Source organism: Pelobates fuscus, chromosome 6, assembly GCF_036172605.1.
Source record: "Pelobates fuscus isolate aPelFus1 chromosome 6, aPelFus1.pri, whole genome shotgun sequence".
Taxonomy (NCBI): Eukaryota; Metazoa; Chordata; class Amphibia; order Anura; family Pelobatidae; genus Pelobates; species Pelobates fuscus.
The window spans coordinates 152859391-152878386 of record NC_086322.1 but is presented as its reverse complement, the minus strand read 5'-3'; the positions used below and the strand labels follow the sequence as shown (position 1 = coordinate 152878386).

General features: G+C 48.9%; 1 protein-coding gene across 5 annotated transcripts in view; it reads right to left on the bottom strand.

Annotated features, from left to right (window-relative positions):
• Nucleotides 1-18248, bottom strand: part of LARP1B (La ribonucleoprotein 1B) — a 37658-nt gene extending 19410 nt beyond the window's left edge. For 3 of the 5 annotated variants that reach the window (XM_063458423.1, XM_063458421.1, XM_063458424.1), the window contains exons 1-8: nt 12498-13014; nt 7253-7302; nt 6335-6394; nt 5963-6122; nt 4966-5112; nt 4743-4874; nt 473-641; nt 237-381 (exon numbers count right to left, since the gene is read on the bottom strand). In XM_063458423.1, coding sequence (XP_063314493.1) covers nt 237-381; nt 473-641; nt 4743-4874; nt 4966-5112; nt 5963-6122; nt 6335-6394; nt 7253-7302; nt 12498-12771 — 1137 coding nt within the window. In that variant the 5' untranslated portion in view covers nt 12772-13014. Of the gene's footprint in view, nt 1-236; nt 382-472; nt 642-4742; nt 4875-4965; nt 5113-5962; nt 6123-6334; nt 6395-7252; nt 7303-12497; nt 13015-18170 lie in introns of those variants that run through there. The other 2 variants (XM_063458420.1, XM_063458422.1) reach the window with 2 other exon arrangements.
• Between the last annotated feature and the right edge of the window lie 748 nt (nt 18249-18996).

Genomic DNA, 18996 nt, shown 5'->3' with positions numbered 1-18996 from the left:
TTAGGTTCTGCCTTGCGCTGATGTCTGAGGAGGCAGAGCTGGACCCAGTACCGAATAATGTAAGTGTTTAACACTCATTGTGGTTTGTGGGATGGGGGGGGGGGGGGGGGTGAAGGCGTGCATGGGGTCAGAGGGATACTATACTGCTAGGAACTATTTTTTTTTATTCCAGACACTAGTGTTCCTTTAAAACACATGTACAAAAAAATAAAAATAAAGAAGTACTAGGACATTACTTCACAAATCATATTAACATCCATGGTCAGTGATTGCACTCTTCGAAAGCTGGCAATAAGGCAAATGGGCAAAAAGCCCTGCGGATCCATTTTTCTCCTGAGGAAGAAGTCTTTTTCCAGATTCTCCAAGCTGAAGTAATACTCGCTAAAATAAATTAATAAAGCAGAATTAAATTAATGATGGTATACTGATCCATAGGATTCTATACAAGAATGATTGACCACTGCAGACTTACATCTGGCGTTTAAGGTATTCCTTAAGTAGGGTTTCATCGACTGAATACACATGAACCCTTTTCCCATCATCATAATAATACATCATGTTGTTGGAACTTTCAAGCCCAAACTGGTAAGAAGCATTATGTTCATGGTAACCCTCTGCACCATACGAATATCCAGAGCGAACTATTTGGAGAGAAAACCATTAAGGAGTGATAAATATCAATCTGTATGGAACATGCAGGACTACTTATGCAAAGAGAAAAATAAATTTACACACAGCAACAAGTCATGGAATTCAAGCAGATCAACAGGATGCAAGGAAGCCACTGTATCAATTATCTATAAATTTGGTTGAGAGGTAAAAGCTTTGATTTATTGATGTATTAGTTAAAGCGGCACTGTCATGCCGAACCCCGTTTTTTGTTTTTGTTTTTTTTTAACCCCCCTCCCACCTCCACTACATCCAACTGACCCCTTAGTCACCCCCAAATGCCCCTAAGCCCCCCAGATTACCTATTTATTAATCTATTTTCTGCCCCGATCTATATTCAGGGCGCCGCCATCTTTGTGTGGGTAGGTGAAGTCCCTGTGTGACACGTCATCTGCCCACACTAGATAGCACTGAGATTCCCGCACATGCGAACAGGAATTTCATCTATTCATTCAGACAGACGAATGAATGAATGAATAGAAAAATCAGCCGAACAAACTAACACTGAGTATCAGTGTTAGTTTGTTCGTTCAGTTTATTACAAGGAGGGAGATACCGGCGTGCAGCTCCCTCCTTGTAATATGTAAAGATAGAAGCGTCAGGGAGCAGTGCTCCCCACCACTTCATAAGCCCCCCAGGTCCCGCCTCACTCTATGGGGGTCAATATGACCCCCATAATAGCATAAGGGAGATTAAAGTCTCCCCAATGCCCCTACTCGCTATACCGCGAGTAGGGGCATGTCTACTAAACAGTGAGCAGCCTGTGGCTGCTCACTAAAATAAAATCCCTACTATCCGGCCCCCACCCCTGCGTGGCTGTGGGGGCCATAAATTACTATGGGGGGATGGGGACCTACTGTCCTCCCTCGCCCGGCACCCACCCTTGAGCGGCAGGTGGAGGCCATAATGGTAATATGGGGGGGGGGGGGGGGAGATGACCTACTGTCCTCCCCCCCCCGGCCATAATGATAATGACGGGGGGGTGGAACCTACCCGCCCTGCAATTAGGCTAAGAACACTGATTTTTCCCACGCTGTGTAAAATGACACAGAGCACTGATTGGTAGGACCCCCCCCTCATTATCTTTATGGCCCCCACCCGCCGCCCAGGGGTGGGGGCCGGAGAGGGGGAGGACAGTAGGTCCCCCCCTCGTTATCTTTATGGCCCCCACCCGCCGCCCAGGGGTGGGGAGGACAGTAGGTTCCCCCCCCCCCTTCATTATCATTATGGCCCCCACCCGCCGAAGGTCTCCCCCCCCTCATTATCTTTATGGTCCCCACCCACCGCTCGGGGGTGGGGACACAATAGGTCTCCCCCCTTATTTTACTTTAGGGCCCCACCCGTCGTTTAGGGGTGGGGGCAAATAGTTTTTATTTTTTATTTTTTACACAGTGAGCAGCCTGCTTACTAGACATGCCCCTACTCGCGGTACAGCGAGTAGGGGCATAATTTACTAATACCAAGTAATCTTTACTTGTGTAAATTTGGCTGAAAGACCAATTTAGGTATTTCAGCCTTTTAGTAGATAGCTCCCTGATACCGTGGTAATTAGGGAGTTATCTACTAAGCGGCTGCAAGATGCAGCCACAGCAATGAATAGGATTGGAGTTTCATTCATTCGAATTAAATTGCGATCCGAACAAAGTGTCGAATTGTGTTCTAAAACAAACGAACATACTGTTCTCAGTCAGTTAGAACGCAATTCGGCAGTTTCGGCTAAAATGACAGGAAGCATCGTGGGAAGGGAGGAAAGGTAAGGATCATGGGAAAATTGCTCTGACCAGCAGAAATGAAGCAAACTTTGCTCCTCCGCTGGTCTGAGCTGGTCTGAGCTGGTCAAGCGGAGGAATCCTCCATAAGGCAAAGAGTCCCTACTTTGTCTTATGATTTTAAAGAAAACTAGAGCAGACAGGAAGAAAAGGAGAACAGATCCTGAGAGAGGGGGAGAAGAGGAAGAGATTGAGGAAAGGTAAGTTCGGCATGACAGTTCCGCTTTAATTTTGGTTCAATATGGTTAGTGTTTTGCATTTAAAAAAAATCAAATAAAAAAATCATATAGTGATTACAGATAATATGGACTGGTTATGATTTCCTAAACCTAGAGTTGAAGTATTCTATTGAAAAGGAACCAACTCTGGCTTCGGGACCTGCTTTATTGATTCAAGGAACACTAAACACCAAAACAAGTTTCTTAATTTAGTGATTTGGCATATAGATCATACCCTTGTAGTCTAATCTCTTAACTTTATTCCATTTAGGCATTAAATCACTTTGAGTAGGTCACATGAAGGGAAGTTGTGGCTAGGAAATTGATCAGCAGCAATATACAATAGAGTGTGAAATCAAAGTGAATTTCAAATCGAAGGCTAATGTAACTGAATACCTGAAAATTTTTCCAATTTGGCCTAACATTTGAAGTTGACTTTATTTTCACTTTAGTGAATCATGATAATGTCTAAACATCTTTTATGACAGTGTATTTTTTCCTGTTCAGAATTCCTTATGTCCTGCTCTGTTAGCAGCAGTGTCAAAGAATTGAGTCGTGAGACTGCAGGGGCATGATCTAAGCAAAAAACGCTTCATTCAGCTAAAGTTGTTTTGGTGCTTAGAGTATCCCTTTAAATTTCATCTCAAACAGAAAGGGTTGTTTCTAAACAAACCTGAACTATAATCATAGAAAGAAAAAAAAAGCCACAACAACTTTCCACACCTTTAAGCAATCTGAAGTTTTCTGACATGCTCACTTTGCATTATAGTTACAGCTCATAGAGAACTGTATGATTGTGGACAAAGCATGTGCTCACAACTGGTCAACGTATTTCAATGAGAAACCTCTGTTCGTACAATAACCAGCACAGCTGGGACAGATCTGTGGCTGGACATAAAGAATAGTATCTTAGCTAAAGAAACTTGTCGTACAGTTCATGTAATACAGCTTTTTAAAAAGAAACATTCTAATGGGATTTTTTTTGTTCTCTTTTCACACTTTAATAGATACACCCAACATTGACAGGCATGTAGGAGCATAGCTAGGTAAAAAAAATTCTTGGGCTTAACCACAAAAGAAATAATTTAAAAGCGCCTACACCAAGAGGTAGATATATGTAAAATTCTCCCTAGGATCTCAAAAACAAGCACATGTTGTACAGCTAGGTGTTTAATGCAGGGGGGGGGGGGGGGGGAAGGGGAGATGCAAATGCCTATAATGCCTTTACCTATAGACTTCTGTCCAGTATTAAAAGTCAGCTGTTCAGCTGTAGGATGTCTAATACAAGCAAGACCCTTTTAGATTAAACTTGCAGAATGCAAATCCAGCCTTGGGGGGGGGGGGGGGGGATAAAAGACACCCCCAACCAATATGCCCCCAATGGTCTAACTTAAAGCTCTGTAGCCCTGGATCTCTTATGTCGGCTGCTTCTGCACTCAACTAGCCCCCATACCAATGCCTTTTCATACATTTATTGTTGCACTTTCATTGAGGGTATGTGTACAACCAGAAACAAATGTCCAATAGACAGTCAGGATGATTATGAAATTAATTCTAAAGTTACAATTTCAAATAGAAATTATTTTGAAAACTGATTAAGAGCTGTTCCTCCAACAAAGCAATTCACACACAAAGCACTTCAGCTTGGAGTGTCAGTTATTAGGAACATATTTATTCCTAATGCTACAGTGTTCAACCTATGAAGGCATCCATTGCACCTTGCAATGGATTAAAAGGCAAGTCACTTGCATCACATGGCATGCTTTCTCTGTGCTGAAACAGACTTCCTCGCCAAGATCAATCTATGATTTCAGCCAAACAAATTCTTCCCTACAGGGAAGCATTGGGGAGGCTAGAATGCATGCATGGCAACAGACACAGGAATCAACTTGATCTACCAGAGTTAGATAGTTTTAGATGACTGCAGTTTTACAAGTTTGATTACATAGTCATGAAGCCACATTAGATATTAAAAATGACTAATTGGATGAAAAAACAAAATATTTTCACTTTGCATGTCTTTAGACAGCAAAATATATGAACTGATAACTATGTGCTTGTGCTGTAAAGCTAAAAAGAAACCTACAGTATGGCCTTCCTCTTCCACGGCCTCTTCCTCTCCCTCGACCTCTGAACCTTGAGAATCCTCTGACACCACTTCCTTCACTTCGTGTACTGGAGACTTCATCCAAATCATCTCTCTTTTCATGGTGCCATCCTTAATCAATGAAACAGTTTGAGATTTAAGAGTCAGTTTTTTATATTTGTTCACTAACTAGAATAGGATTTACATTTCTACAAAATCATACCTGTACTGTGGGTGTAATCCTCTAGTTTATTGTATTGTGAAGTAGCAGAGTTTGGGGATTGTAAAGTTGGCATGTGAAATCCTGGCTTGTCAGGTTCATTGGCTTTGCTGCACTCCAGTGGAAGTGGAACCCATTTTTTCTTGCTAGCTGCAATATAAATATAGTTAAGACATTTTGTAGACAAGATATAAAAAAAAAAGTTTGCCTCTACTTAAGCTCGCTGAAGTGCTTTATGTGTAAATAATGTCGTCATGTCACGTCTGCACCCCCCCCCCCCAGCTTTCATTTTGGGTAAATCTACTAAACTGATTTTGTATTTTGGCAAAGGAGTGACCCTTTAACGACAGATTCTAAACCAAAACCCATAATTTGTGCTATGTGTCTGCTCCATCATAATTTAAAGATTTGCCTCAACATTATTTCTTTAGTGAATTACACTGTTAAAGTGAATAATAAAAAAAAAATAAAAACTCAAATTTGAGTTAGACCTTAAAGCATAGGAATTTGGCCTTGTCAACCTTAAAGGGACACTAATGCTTAATGTAGTGGTTCTGGTGTCTACTTGTCCTTTGCAGGCTTTTCAATATAAACGCTACCTTTTCAGAGAACAGTCAGACATGCACGAAAGATGCTTCCTGTGGTATTCAGCATGGTCACGCTCTGAATGGAGACACTGAATGTTCCCCATAGTGATGCATTGATTGAATACATCTCTAGGAGGAGATGCAGATTGGCGCATTGTGGAATTTTGCCATACATGCACAATAGTCTCTCACTGCGATAATCAAAATTGATAATTATCTCCGCCATGGAGGTGGAATCAGCAGTGGACAGACTGGTGAGGCATGGGGAGTAAACTCACCTTTTCAGAGGAATATAAGGGAGGCTGGAGACGTAAACAGTACTATACATGTTTGTATTAATGACACTAAATGTTCATTTAAATTTGAAATTAACTTTGAACTGTCACTTTATTTACAAGATCCCATTTTCAAACCTTTTTTCCTTAGGACAGCGGAATCATGGCTTAAATTAAAATTCTCACAGATGTCCTCCCGTTCACAGCTCTTGCTTTCAACATTTTTCCAAGGTTCCTTGTTACTCGGAGACTTTGCATCCTGTGCTTTACAGGTTGAAGGACTAAGGGGAAGACGGCACTGAAAATAAAGGAAAAATTTTAAATAAATAATAAAAAAAAAAAAAAGATAGTTACAAGAAATCTTTACCAATACCTTTACCCAGATCTTGACTTTGACACAGAAAGTACAAAATTCACTACAACTCAAGTTTATTTTTCCTTAAATATGCAGCTTGAGAGGAGGATAGGAGTGTTGAACACTTCATTCGTATATGATGAAGTTGTACCCACCTCATGGTTTGTGGTCTCCATTGGCGTCGGCCAGTTTGTGATGTCATTGATGTCACTCTGCTAAAAAGAAAACTACACTTAAATAAATAAAAAAAAACACAAAGGCACGACTAGGTTGGTAAACCCATAACAGTACAAATTGAATTATTTTTTTTAGAGAACCTGGGCACAGGGTGGTATCCAAAATAGAATACATTTATTTCAGGAACAGAGCAGTGTTTCAGCTCAATACATGAGCATTCATAAAGCCTGGCCAGGCAATGTTTACATTTCTCAGACTGAAGGAACTAGGTCTATGCACAGAAACCAGTACATTGTGATTTATTGTTATGGAATAAAATCAGCAGCTTGGCTTCAAGTAACAGTGCAACCCGGATACTGTACAAAAGGCAGAACTTTATCAACGGAATCATTCACTGAGGAGCAAGTAAACCGTATAACACAGATAGAATTTTGTTTATTCAAGGAAGGTATTCATGGTTTTCGAGTTGATTTTGATTTGAGCCAGCCAATCACTAGTTTGGAGCACTTTGCTTACATAGCAAATGCAACAGAAGTGTTTAATAAAAGGGCAGATTTCCCAATGAGTAGAGAGTAGTTTTTCTAATGACAGCAGGTCATGTCTGCGGATGAATGAGAGGAGTGTAACAAAAGTACACTTCTCTTGTTATATCTGTGCAATACTACCATATAAAATTATTTTTATATTTTGTTAAGGTTTTACGGTACATACATTTTGGTGTTTCATTTTACAAGTGTTAGTTTTATTGTGTATTCACTTGCATGGTGCCCATGTTTTAGTTCTTTGTCGAGTAAGAGACCAAGTGATTTTGAAGTTATAAAAAGGTAAAATATAGGGTGTAAAGAAAGTGTCATATGCAAGTCCCAATGTGCGTTTGTGGAAGGTGCGGTTGTTACCTTTTTTGGTGCTTGTTTTCCTGGCCTTTTAATTCTTGATGAAGGCAAACCTAAAACATAGATCCCATTATAATCTCAACAATAGTTAGTGATAGAAATGTTAAAGTCATTTATTCAGTTCTATAAAGACTAAAACAACTGAATTTCAGGGAAGTGAAAAAATTAAAATAAATAAATAAAGACAGCAAAATATGAAACCACAAAAGAATGATTAGAGAAAACAAACGATTCATATTGACAATTAACCAAGGCAGAACGGTTCTCAATCTTATTGCCTACTGTAGAGGACGTTCTCCATTGGACCAATAAAATCCTACCTTATTGGTCCTTAAAAGCACAAAAAGGCTATAGCTGTCAGAATCTTTGTTATAATGTTCTTTCCATTAATGATTTACGGCAATATTACATACTATTGGATAGTAGGAGTATTCAATAGTTAGCCATATTTGTACAGTGTTCGTAGATGCATTTTATTGACAGATTAGTACTGTATCAATCGAGGACTATATTGATGAGAACAAGTTTATACAAAAGGATCTCTAATGATAGATCGATATATTGTATAAATACAATGTCTGAACTATGTATTCACCAGCTTAGTCAGTATCTTTATTCCTAGGCAAATGCCAGTCAGAATAGCTCACACTGAAGGTTGATTAAAGGACCACTACAGGCACCCAGACCACTTTAGCTCAATGAAGTGGTCTGGTGGCCAGGCCCATCTAGGGTTAACCCTGCAGCTGTAAACATAGTTTCAGCAAAACTGCTATGTTTACATTATGGTTAATCCAGCCGCTAGAGTCGCTTCCGTGATTCTCACTGTGAAAAATCAGTGAGAATACGCTGGACGTCCACCAGAAAGCATTGAGACTGATTGAATGCGCGCGTGCGGCTCTTGCCGTGCTGACGTCGCATGCAGCGCCGACGTCGAAAGAGGGAGGAGATTTCCACAGCACCCCCCCCCCACTGACCAATACATCAAGACTAAACCCCCACCGACACACACGCATCCTCTGTGCAGAGCTGAGTTTCCTCTCCCTGTCTCTGCTCTCTGACCCAGGAGGAAGTCCTCCCAGCACAGTGCCCCCTCTGACCATCACAGAGAAGACCATGCCTCCAAGTCATTATATAAGGCAGAGAGGTAAACAAGTGAAAAAGTAAGCAAATCCTTATTTTATTAATTTAGAAGGCAGACAGGGTGAAGGAGGACACCTGTATTGTCAGGGTATTTATAATCGGCAGACATTTTGTGCTATGATAGAAATTAAAAGTGTATATTCTGAGTCACTCTGAACTGAACAGACTCCATTTTGTTATTTTCAAGCTAACAAAGAGACACGAAATTTCTATCCTTTCTGTAACTAACCACTTTGCCAGAGCCAAGGAATGCTTGTATATACAAATCGAGTGATAAGAAATGAGAACGGGGAATGGACAGACTGTTAGCTAAATGCTAATGGAATATAATTAATTCTAAAACCCAGACATTTGTGACAGAGAAGATTAAAGCCGAATTTGCCAGACACAGTGAAGAAAATTCGAAGAAACTCTTGAACTGACAGAAAACTTGAGTTATAGACAACTATAAAGATAAGGTAAATGATGTCAAAATAGCCACCAGGAAAAGTTAACTCTTTCCTGGATAGGTATGTTTAGTGGGACGAGACTGCCCTCTATAGACCAAATACTTAAATTGTTATCTAGAAGGTAACCACATCTCCAGTGTTTCTATTGGTCTATCACCTAGTGAATTTTTCCTTTAAAAGTTAAGACAAAGGGAAGAGAAAGTATGCAGAGAAAACAAGGGATGCAGAGAAAGCAAGAGAGTGAGCAGTCGGGGGCAAAGAGTTGGAAGCAGGCTAAATCAGGAGACAGAGAAAGAGACCCATGACATTCAAATTCCTGAGAATACCTACTAATCTGATGAAAATATCTACTCAACTGGTAATTATACTGGCTTCATTTAATTAATCTAAATTAATTAAAATTTTCTAATAGCATGATATATGACTGGATAAATCACGATCAGATTTCGATATTTAGACATCTTAGTTAACTAAGAAGTATATATTTATAACCATTCCATGCTGCAGATGGAATTAGAATAAGTATGTATTTATGTGACATATCACATGTTAGCATATCGTGATATTTATACAGGTGTATTGATTTGCTCTAAAATAAGATAAAATATCTGTTTAGGCAAGTTAAAATTCTGCTTATAGAACATGGTAGATTACTTTTATTGTACAAGCTATGTTCGCCACGAACAAGCTATGTTCGCCACGAACAAGCTATGTTCGCCACGAACAAGCTATGTTCGCCACGAACAAGCTATGTTCGCCACGAACAAGCTATGTTCGCCACGAACAAGCTATGTTCGCCACGAACAAGCTATGTTCGCCACGAACAAGCTATGTTCGCCACGAACAAGCTATGTTCGCCACGAACAAGCTATGTTCGCCACGAACAAGCTATGTTCGCCACGAACAAGCTATGTTCGCCACGAACAAGCTATGTTCGCCACGAACAAGCTATGTTCGCCACGAACAAGCTATGTTCGCCACGAACAAGCTATGTTCGCCACGAACAAGCTATGTTCGCCACGAACAAGCTATGTTCGCCACGAACAAGCTATGTTCGCCACGAACAAGCTATGTTCGCCACGAACAAGCTATGTTCGCCACGAACAAGCTATGTTCGCCACGAACAAGCTATGTTCGCCACGAACAAGCTATGTTCGCCACGAACAAGCTATGTTCGCCACGAACAAGCTATGTTCGCCACGAACAAGCTATGTTCGCCACGAACAAGCTATGTTCGCCACGAACAAGCTATGTTCGCCACGAACAAGCTATGTTCGCCACGAACAAGCTATGTTCGCCACGAACAAGCTATGTTCGCCACGAACAAGCTATGTTCGCCACGAACAAGCTATGTTCGCCACGAACAAGCTATGTTCGCCACGAACAAGCTATGTTCGCCACGAACAAGCTATGTTCGCCACGAACAAGCTATGTTCGCCACGAACAAGCTATGTTCGCCACGAACAAGCTATGTTCGCCACGAACAAGCTATGTTCGCCACGAACAAGCTATGTTCGCCACGAACAAGCTATGTTCGCCACGAACAAGCTATGTTCGCCACGAACAAGCTATGTTCGCCACGAACAAGCTATGTTCGCCACGAACAAGCTATGTTCGCCACGAACAAGCTATGTTCGCCACGAACAAGCTATGTTCGCCACGAACAAGCTATGTTCGCCACGAACAAGCTATGTTCGCCACGAACAAGCTATGTTCGCCACGAACAAGCTATGTTCGCCACGAACAAGCTATGTTCGCCACGAACAAGCTATGTTCGCCACGAACAAGCTATGTTCGCCACGAACAAGCTATGTTCGCCACGAACAAGCTATGTTCGCCACGAACAAGCTATGTTCGCCACGAACAAGCTATGTTCGCCACGAACAAGCTATGTTCGCCACGAACAAGCTATGTTCGCCACGAACAAGCTATGTTCGCCACGAACAAGCTATGTTCGCCACGAACAAGCTATGTTCGCCACGAACAAGCTATGTTCGCCACGAACAAGCTATGTTCGCCACGAACAAGCTATGTTCGCCACGAACAAGCTATGTTCGCCACGAACAAGCTATGTTCGCCACGAACAAGCTATGTTCGCCACGAACAAGCTATGTTCGCCACGAACAAGCTATGTTCGCCACGAACAAGCTATGTTCGCCACGAACAAGCTATGTTCGCCACGAACAAGCTATGTTCGCCACGAACAAGCTATGTTCGCCACGAACGGTTCGGGACATCACTATTGCAGTTTATAAAAAAAACTTCAATAATTACAGTTGCAGGGTTAAGGGGAGTTGGCACCCAGACCACTCCAATGGGCAGAAGTGGTCTGGCTGCATGGAGTGTCCCTTTAATGGGTTGGTAATTGGGGTCTCCAGCACGTGGGTCTCCGGCAAGAATAAAAGCTTTTCTAGCTTCTTGTAATTCTAACTTGCTTGTGTGGGGTGCCCAGCCCTTAATTGTCTAATTTAAGGTAAATTCCCCCCTTTCATAATATTGTAAAGCGCTGTGGATTTAATAATAATGAAATGTTGTTTGCCCATCCTAGATGGTGATAGATCTGAATAGGATTTAAAGTTGAGTTACTACTTGTGAAGAACTTTGGGTTATCTAGTCTCTTGTATGATCTGATACCATAGTAATGTACCTTTGTGATGACATCTCCAGGGACTGATTGAGGCAGGTGTTTGGGCTTAGCAAGCTTGTGAGTGCAGTCTAAAGTTAACTAGCTCCAAGGCCTCTGGTAATATCACTTTAAATAACTGTTGGTCATACATTGCAAGGCTTGGTGCTTTCACCTCTTCACCAATTTCCCCTGATGCAAGTGTTGTTGCGACATGCTCTGTCCTCAGTCTGCCATTTTGTGCTCCATAGGCTGAAGCTTGGTTTCTATTGTGGTAAATGAGTAAACCAGAGAATTAGGCATCTATTAGCTCCTAAGCTTTCTCCTCTAAATGGAACGTGCGATCCCTAAGTGAGCCCCTAATCAGCTCTATTTTTTGCAGCCAATGTATTAAAATCCACTTTTCGTGATGTTTTTACTTCATTAGACACATGCAGTACAGACCAGTCTGTCACTGGGTGGTCTGCTGAGTAGGAAATAGTTATCGCTTTTATCAAACCAGGAAGCCGGAGATACTGCTCCCTAGGTGCCATTTTGGCTTATGCATTGTAGAGAGGCCAGTGTCACTACTCCTCTCCACTACGGAACTAGTTTCATAAAGCAGCTTGTCATGGTAGGTCCCATTGTGTCAACAAAACCACAATTTTTCCCAGCTCTCCAATGTTATCCTAAAATTTGGAACTCTGTTTAGTGAATAATTGATTGCCTACTGGGACAAAATTATGCTGTAGGGTTCAGAAAAAGCCTAATCACTAATGGGCAAACCATGTACAGAAAAGTGACACCAATGAGCACCATTGCCCATTACTCACTATGCATTCATAACAAACATGCTCAGAAAATCCTTTTCAGATGGCTACTCAACCTCTTACTTTGCAATTCTGCATACTTTACACTGTCAAAAATGCATGAAGAGTGAAAAATATCAGGGGGGTATACAGGTTTACAGTGTAGACCAGTTCAACATAGTTTATAGAAATTTTGGTTTTGTTTTTATACAAAAGTAAAGAACAATAGCTGAGCAAATGCAACTCACCCTTCTGTTCATGAATGCCAGAATTTTGGACATTGGTAGGGGCCCGACCATGCTTTCTGTTCCATGGGTTGGTTTGTGGAGGTGGGGCATCAATTGCTCTATGTTTTTCAGAGCATGTTTGGTCATTCTCCTTATTGGAGCGCTTTCCCTCTGGCATCTCCGGACGAGGACTCTTCAAGAGGAGCACCTGCAAGTCATGGCCAGGGCCATCGCCAACTGCCATCTGTTCTTTACCTGAAGTTACGGTAACTAGATCCTGGCTTTCCATTGACATTTCCTTCGATGAGGGCTGAGAAGTAGAAAATAAGTGTAAATTTAAAAAACACAATAAGAAAGTATGTGATTGCTATAATACTGCAAACCAGATTAAAGTGAGACACACTGTGTTTACTGCAGCCATGGTGCAATGGTGCTATGGTATACAGGCTCTAGGGACCTGAACAGCACCAATTGTTAATTTCCTAGCAGTGAATGCAGGACACATAGAATCTGTAAACATGTAGTGTGCTCCCTAGAGAATAAAACACACAGGAAAGTTTATAGTAACATTGTAGATAACTGGGCCAGTGCTGCAACACTAACTCCAAAGATAGGAAAAAAGTAAACAGCGAGTAACAATGAACCTATACATGGATCTTATGCTGTCACAAGTATATGCAAAGCTACAGGATACACAAAGTGCAGCCACCAGTAGGGAGTGTATTTATATCCTGTGTTCAGGGCTGCAGATGGCTATGTGTTAGCAGCAATGTAAACAGGGTGGCATGTGGGATATGCTCATGGGGTGTGTACCCAAAAGGTACATAACCAGGGGCTGTGTTGAAAGGGTGCTCTAGAACCACAGTGTTAAAATGGGTTGGGGGGGCTGTTGCTCCAGGGTCCCAGTGTTACGGGGACGGTGGGGGGGGGGGGACGACGGTGGGGGGGTGGCTGTTGCTCCAGGGTCCCAGTGTTAGGGGGACGGTGGGGGGGGGGCTGTTGCTCCAGGGTCCCAGTGTTAGGGGGACGGTGGGGGGGGGGGCTGTTGCTCCAGGGTCCCAGTGTTAGGGGGACGGTGGGGGGGGGCTGTTGCTCCAGGGTCCCAGTGTCAGGGGGACGGTGGGGGGGGGCTGTTGCTCCAGGGTCCCAGTGTTAGGGGGACGGTGGGGGGGCTGTTGCTCCAGGGTCCCAGTGTCAGGGGGACGGTGGAGGGGGGGGGGCTGTTGCTCCAGGGTCCCAGTGTCAGGGGGACGGTGGAGGGCTGTTGCTCCAGGGTCCCAGTGTCAGGGGGACGGTGGGGGGGGGGCTGTTGCTCCAGGGTCCCAGTGTCAGGGGGACGGTGGGGGGGGGTTGTTGCTCCAGGGTCCCAGTGTTAAGGGGATGGTGGGGGGGGGGCTGTTGCTCCAGGGTCCCAGTGTTAAGGGGACGGTGGGGGGGGGGGCTGTTGCTCCAGGGTCCCAGTGTTAAGGGGACGGTGGGGGTGGGGGGGGCTGTTGCTCCAGGGTCCCAGTGTTAGGGGGACGGTGGGGGTGGGGGGGGAGCTGTTGCTCCAGGGTCCCAGTGTTAGGGGGACGGTGGGGGGGGGGGGGAGCTGTTGCTCCAGGGTCCCAGTGTTAGGGGGACGGTGGGGGGGGGGAGCTGTTGCTCCAGGGTCCCAGTGTTAGGGGGACGGTGGGAGGGGGGGGGGAGCTGTTGCTCCAGGGTCCCAGTGTTAGGGGGACGGTGGGGGGGGGGGCTGTTGCTCCAGGGTTCCAGTGTTAGGGGGACGGTGGGGGGGGGGGGGGGGCTGTTGCTCCAGGGTCCCAGTGTTAGGGGGACGGTGGGGGGGGGGCTGTTGCTCCAGGGTCCCAGTGTTAGGGGGACGGTGGGGGGGGGGGGCTGTTGCTCCAGGGTCCCAGTGTTAGGGGGACGGTGGGGGGGGGGGGCTGTTGCTCCAGGGTCCCAGTGTTAGGGGGACGGTGGGGGCTGTTGCTCCAGGGTCCCAGTGTTAGGGGGACGGTGGGGGGGGGGGGGGCTGTTGCTCCAGGGTCCCAGTGTTAGGGGGACGGTGGGGGGGGGGGGGGGGCTGTTGCTCCAGGGTCCCAGTGTTAGGGGGACAGTGGGGGGGGGGCTGTTGCTCCAGGGTCCCAGTGTTAGGGGGACGGTGGGGGGGGGGGGCGCTGTTGCTCCAGGGTCCCAGTGTTAGGGGGACGGTGGGGGGGGGGGCGCTGTTGCTCCAGGGTCCCAGTGTTAGGGGGACGGTGGGGGGGGGGGCGCTGTTGCTCCAGGGTCCCAGTGTTAGGGGGACGGTGGGGGGGGGGCGCTGTTGCTCCAGGGTTCCAGTGTTAGGGGGACGGTGGGGGGGGTGGCTGTTGCTCCAGGGTCCCAGTGTTAGGGGGACGGTGGGGGGGGTGGCTGTTGCTCCAGGGTCCCAGTGTTAGGGGGACGGTGGGGGGGGGGCGCTGTTGCTCCAGGGTCCCAGTGTTAGGGGGACGGTGGGGGGGGGGGGGCGCTGTTGCTCCAGGGTCCCAGTGTTAGGGGGACGGTGGGGGGGGGGGGGCGCTGTTGCTCCAGGGTCCCAGTGTTAGGGGGACGGTGGGGGGGGGGGGCGCTGTTGCTCCAGGGTCCCAGTGTTAGGGGGACGGTGGGGGGGGGGCGCTGTTGCTCCAGGGTCCCAGTGTTAGGGGGACGGTGGGGGGGGGCGCTGTTGCTCCAGGGTCCCAGTGTTAGGGGGACGGTGGGGGGGGCTGTTGCTCCAGGGTCCCAGTGTCAGGGGGACGGTGGGGGGGGGGCTGTTGCTCCAGGGTCCCAGTGTCAGGGGGACGGTGGGGGGGGGGTTGTTGCTCCAGGGTCCCAGTGTTAAGGGGATGGTGGGGGGGGGGGCTGTTGCTCCAGGGTCCCAGTGTTAAGGGGACGGTGGGGGGGGGGGCTGTTGCTCCAGGGTCCCAGTGTTAAGGGGACGGTGGGGGTGGGGGGGGCTGTTGCTCCAGGGTCCCAGTGTTAGGGGGACGGTGGGGGGGGGGGGGAGCTGTTGCTCCAGGGTCCCAGTGTTAGGGGGACGGTGGGGGGGGGGGGGAGCTGTTGCTCCAGGGTCCCAGTGTTAGGGGGACGGTGGGAGGGGGGGGAGCTGTTGCTCCAGGGTCCCAGTGTTAGGGGGACGGTGGGAGGGGGGGGGGAGCTGTTGCTCCAGGGTCCCAGTGTTAGGGGGACGGTGGGAGGGGGGGCTGTTGCTCCAGGGTTCCAGTGTTAGGGGGACGGTGGGGGGGGGGCTGTTGCTCCAGGGTCCCAGTGTTAGGGGGACGGTGGGGGGGGGCTGTTGCTCCAGGGTCCCAGTGTTAGGGGGACGGTGGGGGGGGGGGCTGTTGCTCCAGGGTCCCAGTGTTAGGGGGACGGTGGGGGGGGGGGGCTGTTGCTCCAGGGTCCCAGTGTTAGGGGGACGGTGGGGGGGGCTGTTGCTCCAGGGTCCCAGTGTTAGGGGGACGGTGGGGGGGGCTGTTGCTCCAGGGTCCCAGTGTTAGGGGGACGGTGGGGGGGGGGCTGTTGCTCCAGGGTCCCAGTGTTAGGGGGACGGTGGGGGGGGGGGCGCTGTTGCTCCAGGGTCCCAGTGTTAGGGGGACGGTGGGGGGGGGGCGCTGTTGCTCCAGGGTCCCAGTGTTAGGGGGACGGTGGGGGGGGGGGCGCTGTTGCTCCAGGGTCCCAGTGTTAGGGGGACGGTGGGGGGGGGGGCGCTGTTGCTCCAGGGTCCCAGTGTTAGGGGGACGGTGGGGGGGGGGCGCTGTTGCTCCAGGGTCCCAGTGTTAGGGGGACGGTGGGGGGGGGGCGCTGTTGCTCCAGGGTCCCAGTGTTAGGGGGACGGTGGGGGGGGGGGCTGTTGCTCCAGGGTTCCAGTGTTAGGGGGACGGTGGGGGGGGTGGCTGTTGCTCCAGGGTCCCAGTGTTAGGGGGACGGTGGGGGGGGGGCGCTGTTGCTCCAGGGTCCCAGTGTTAGGGGGACGGTGGGGGGGGGGGGCGCTGTTGCTCCAGGGTCCCAGTGTTAGGGGGACGGTGGGGGGGGGGGGGCGCTGTTGCTCCAGGGTCCCAGTGTTAGGGGGACGGTGGGGGGGGGGGGCGCTGTTGCTCCAGGGTCCCAGTGTTAGGGGGACGGTGGGGGGGGGGCGCTGTTGCTCCAGGGTCCCAGTGTTAGGGGGACGGTGGGGGGGGGGCGCTGTTGCTCCAGGGTCCCAGTGTTAGGGGGACGGTGGGGGGGGGGCGCTGTTGCTCCAGGGTCCCAGTGTTAGGGGGACGGTGGGGGGGGCTGTTGCTCCAGGGTCCCAGTGTTAGGGGGACGGTGTGGGGGGGCTGTTGCTCCAGGGTCCCAGTGTTAGGGGGACGGTGTGGGGGGGCTGTTGCTCCAGGGTCCCAGTGTTAGGGGGACGGTGTGGGGGGGCTGTTGCTCCAGGGTCCCAGTGTTAGGGGGACGGTGTGGGGGGGCTGTTGCTCCAGGGTCCCAGTGTTAGGGGGACGGTGTGGGGGGGCTGTTGCTCCAGGGTCCCAGTGTTAGGGGGACGGTGTGGGGGGGCTGTTGCTCCAGGGTCCCAGTGTTAGGGGGACGGTGTGGGGGGGCTGTTGCTCCAGGGTCCCAGTGTTAGGGGGACGGTGTGGGGGGGCTGTTGCTCCAGGGTCCCAGTGTTAGGGGGACGGTGTGGGGGGGCTGTTGCTCCAGGGTCCCAGTGTTAGGGGGACGGTGTGGGGGGGCTGTTGCTCCAGGGTCCCAGTGTTAGGGGGACGGTGTGGGGGGGCTGTTGCTCCAGGGTCCCAGTGTTAGGGGGACGGTGTGGGGGGGCTGTTGCTCCAGGGTCCCAGTGTTAGGGGGACGGTGTGGGGGGGCTGTTGCTCCAGGGTCCCAGTGTTAGGGGGACGGTGTGGGGGGGCTGTTGCTCCAGGGTCCCAGTGTTAGGGGGACGGTGTGGGGGGGGCTGTTGCTCCAGGGTCCCAGTGTTAGGGGGACGGTGTGGGGGGGGCTGTTGCTCCAGGGTCCCAGTGTTAGGGGGACGGTGTGGGGGGGCTGTTGCTCCAGGGTCCCAGTGTTAGGGGGACGGTGTGGGGGGGCTGTTGCTCCAGGGTCCCAGTGTTAGGGGGACGGTGTGGGGGGGCTGTTGCTCCAGGGTCCCAGTGTTAGGGGGACGGTGTGGGGGGGCTGTTGCTCCAGGGTCCCAGTGTTAGGGGGACGGTGTGGGGGGGCTGTTGCTCCAGGGTCCCAGTGTTAGGGGGACGGTGGGGGGGCTGTTGCTCCAGGGTCCCAGTGTCAGGGGGACGGTGGGGGTGGGGGGAGCTGTTGCTCCAGGGTCCCAGTGTTAGGGGGACGGTGGGGGGCTGTTGCTCCAGGGTCCCAGTGTTAGGGGGGAGGTGGGGACTTCAGGGCCCCAGTGTTAAGGGAGGGGAAATGGGGGTGCTCCAGGGTCCCAGTGTTAGAGGGGGGACGACTTCAGGGCCCCAGTGTTAAAGGGGGCAGGGTGCTCATAGGACCAGTGTGCTCATGTCCGTGGCTGCTCTGGACACGGAGGGCCCCCAGCACAGTCTGGCTCCATGACAGCCGCATAACACACAGTGTGCAGACCCGCTCCTCCCCAGACGCTGGCTGTAGGTGCAGGTTAGTGGGTGCGGACAGTCCATAGGGGGGTGGGGGAGGGGGGTGTAGTACTGGGTGGTCGGGGTGTGCGCGGTGCTCGGTTGTTACCCCCTTTGACGTTCGGTGCGCGCTCCCGCCGCAGTCCTTCACGGGAACGTTTATTTACTTGTAAAATGTACGCGCGACTGAGCCCCGCCTCTTGTAGCGAACGCGAGCTGTGGGCGGGGCCAGGAGGGCGTATTGTACGAGCGACACTAAGGCCGTGCTGGGGGAGGAAGGAGTGCAGTCATGCCATTGGTTATTGTTGCGAAGAGAGTGGGCGTGGCAATGGAGTGGGCGTGTACTGTGATGTGTGAGGGTGTGGGGGGTGCAGTGTGCTCCTCTTGGGTGCTGGGGGTCAGTCAGGCTGGTTTTACCAGGGGGGCTATAGTGAGGTCATTATTCAGAGCTGTTAGGGGCTGAGAGGCTGGTTGTATTACACATATATAACAAGATTATTTACTTAACTTAGTTTTATAGATAATTGAAAGGTAAATGCTAAATTTAGGTTAAACTAGGCTGATTATGGCTAAAGAGAGTGGGTGAGTTCTTCCAAATCTGCCCTGGTAGCCTACATATTGCAGTCTGGTTTACAATTTTCTGCGGTTTGTCTCTTGGTAAATAACACCCACCAGATTTATAACCTGAAGTCTCCCTTTAGATTGTAAGCTCATGGGCAGGGCCTTGTACCTTTTGTATCGGTCTGTTTATATTGTATTGTCTTTTGCCCGATTGAACAGCGCTGCGGGAAATATGTTGGCGCTTTATAAATGCCAGCAATAAAATAAATAAACTGTGAATTTGACTGTTTCAAATTAGTGGGAGAGTGTGTTGTAAGTTCAAAACGAATGCCAACATTTTGTAGCCTGTAGATTGAAAATCATCTTGAATTCCC